We start from the raw sequence: 2,683 nt of genomic DNA, 5'->3' as shown, positions 1-2,683 counted from the left end.
TATCCATTTTTATTTAGTTTTTTTCACAATTTATCTTTACACTAAAAAGTATATTATTTTATGTATAATTTATGTTTAGCTCCTAAGAAACTTCTTTGTATCTACACGTAATACAAAAATAGAAAATATTTCAATGTACACTAAATAATTGTTAGAATTAGGTTGCAAGAAAGCACACAAAGCTTGGAGAAGAAGCAAGAATGCACACAACACATAGTGTATTAGATTGTGTCAATGTACAAAGATAAAGATAGCCCTAGAATGATGGGCGTATATACAAGCCGGGAGAAAAAACCTCTTAAAGAGGGAAAAAGTACCCCGGCGGTCCTAAGTGTGTTCACACACATCACTGCCTATATATGTGGCAACAATAATTATTTTTATTAATGAGATATTGTTTCATTCTAGGAAACAAATAAATACTCCATATAAGTCCAAAGAAAAATGAACATAACTAATAAATCAAGATAATTATTGTTCCATTTTATTCATTGATCTCTCCATAAGAGCCTTGGCAAATTCAAGGCCTTTCTTATGGTTCGGTAGACTTGTATCGAAGTAGCGCATCATGTACTCTTTGAAAGTGGCTCCTTGGTACACGCATGGGTAATCATGGTTAATGAGCTCAGGAATAGGAGCAATAAATTCTTCCTCTGGAGGTCCAAATGTAAAGGGAAGAGAGATCCGTAACTTGTTTGGATTAGCTATGACACGATGGGGAGAGGATCTATACCGTCCATTTGTCAAGATCTGCAGCAGCAAGGTGACACTTGTAAGACCTTTTAATTATCATTTTCTTTTTTGTATTTAGGGAAGGTACATTTCTTTATATCCACTCCTTGGGTGGGATATAAAGAAGGTTGAGAGGAAGTTCATTTCTTTATATCCCACTCCTTTGGAAGAAGGGAGGGATTAGTGTAATATATTATATTATATAAATATCTCACACCTTACGTAAGGTTTGTTTCTTTTTAATCCAATTGTTGGGTGGGGAGGAGGTTGGGGGAGGTGTGGTTGTTGGCAAAGGGGAGGGGAAGGGAGTATTGATCCCATGCGCCTGTTGTTTGGCGAAGAGGAGGAGGAGTATTGATCTCATGCGCCTAGCACTCCTTGCTCCCAATATCTTTTAGCTACCATAATATATCGTATATATATCCTAAGAGAGGTGGTTATAACATAGGTTGAAGATGTCACAAACCTCCATTTGATCCGCTAAGAGAACCACAAAAACGTTGGGTCTATACTTGAGTTCAACCCATTCACCAGATGGGGACTGCACTTGTAAGCCGCCAACCTCATCTTGTAAGAGGCAGGTAAGAGTGCCCACGTCTGTGTGCTCTTTGAAGCCGGTAGTACCAGCATTGGGGTCCAAGCACGGAGGGTAAAAGTTGAGGGTGAGGACTACTCTCTCAATTGTGGGAAGCCCTTTTTTGCTTTTGTGGTTATCCATGCTTTCCTTCCCAATAAGGCTCTCGAACATAGCATCGTACAAATCATTGCCAAGCTTTTGTACATCATGCCCAAAGTCCAAAAGGCTTTCCCTACACACATAACCATCCAAACAAGACCCACATTGGTCATACATTTCCTTATTCAAAGATCCGAAAAGAATGGTGAGCTTTGCTTTTATAGCAAGTGAGCTCTATGTTTTGTGCAATGATCCAATCAACCCAGAGTGTTAACTAGCACAATGTCAACCCAGAGTGTTAACTAGCACAATGTCGACCTTATTAAACAAAAGTAATCCTCAATTAATGACCCCTAATAACAGTTCAAGGCACTACCCAAAGATTTCACGGGCGTCTTGGAAGCCGTCGCAGATGCCCGGGCGGCGGCGCACCATCAGGATTTCCAGCCAGTTGGTGGCCTCTGTGAGCTCGTTGCTCATGAAGTTCATGCCATCGTCCCGCCTCGCCGTTGTGAAAGCCCGCTTGGCCTCGGCCGGCTGCTCGTAGAACTTCCGAGCGGCCACCCACATGCCCTCGATCACGCGATCGGGCACCCCGTGATGCACCACCTGCTCACATTATATTATCATACGACGATACTGACTGATTAATAAATCAATCAAGCGACGATACTGACTGCTCTCAACAAAATATATGCTGCTTGACATAAATAAGGAGGTAGTGTGCGTGTGTTATACCTGGAAGCAGCCCCACTCCTCGCACGCACGGGAAAGCTCCTGCAGCACAGCGCTGCGCCCGTCGGCTAACAAGCCCTGGATGTCGATGGTGGGAGGAACTTCGCGAGCCATGTCGATGTCGGTAGTACTACTGGCTGCCTGCTGCTGGGTGTACTGTGCTGTGCCACACAGCACATATAGCACGAGATAAAAGGACAAGTTATGGGTGTGCTCTCTAATAGCCACACAGCACAGCACGACAAGTTTATTGATTCAACAATTTTTAAGTCTCGGTTATAAGACCATGGTGGGTGACGTATGCATTTTTCAAATAAAAACCGTTTCAACTTGATGGTTGTCCTTTGTTTCATTGGTTAGAAAAGCAAGTTTAATTTCTGCTATTGTGCCCCCACTTCTCTTCAATAAAGAGGAAAAGAAGGGTTCCAAAAATATTTCTTTGTATACTTGTAGCCATTAATATTTTTTGAAGAGGAGAAAAACGTGTCCTCTTCAATAAAGAGGAAAAGAAGGGTACGTTCCAAAAGCATGGTACGGTTC

At 42.1% G+C, this 2,683-nt stretch overlaps 1 protein-coding gene across 1 annotated transcript; it reads right to left on the bottom strand.

The window, feature by feature from the left end:
* Window positions 1-402: 402 nt before the first annotated feature.
* Window positions 403-2,372, bottom strand: LOC147632605 (fe(II)/2-oxoglutarate-dependent dioxygenase 4-like). The gene is made up of 4 exons (XM_086806900.1): window positions 2,147-2,372; window positions 1,785-2,017; window positions 1,199-1,541; window positions 403-750 (listed from the first exon to the last, which is right to left on the bottom strand). Exons 1-4 carry the CDS (start codon window positions 2,255-2,257, stop codon window positions 472-474), a joined length of 966 nt encoding a protein of 321 aa, XP_086663026.1. The 5' UTR covers window positions 2,258-2,372; the 3' UTR covers window positions 403-471.
* Window positions 2,373-2,683: the final 311 nt, after the last annotated feature.

The sequence above is a fragment of the Cibotium barometz genome, chromosome 13, assembly GCF_041138505.1.
Source record: "Cibotium barometz isolate CiBa-2024 chromosome 13, ASM4113850v1, whole genome shotgun sequence".
Taxonomy (NCBI): Eukaryota; Viridiplantae; Streptophyta; class Polypodiopsida; order Cyatheales; family Cibotiaceae; genus Cibotium; species Cibotium barometz.
The sequence above is the reverse complement of the archived record's forward strand: the minus strand, read 5'-3'. Positions and strand labels throughout refer to the sequence as shown.

Excerpts from the sequence above, each read along its gene's own strand:
- LOC147632605 (XM_086806900.1), bottom strand. The coding sequence starts at position 2,257 with ATGGCTCGCGAAGTTCCTCCCACCATCGACATCCAGGGCTTGTTAGCC. Across the intron at positions 2,018-2,146 it reads AGGAGTGGGGCTGCTTCCAG|GTGGTGCATCACGGGGTGCC; the intron begins GTATAACACACG and ends TAATGTGAGCAG. Across the intron at positions 1,542-1,784 it reads GACGCCCGTGAAATCTTTGG|GGAAAGCCTTTTGGACTTTG; the intron begins GTAGTGCCTTGA and ends TTATGTGTGTAG.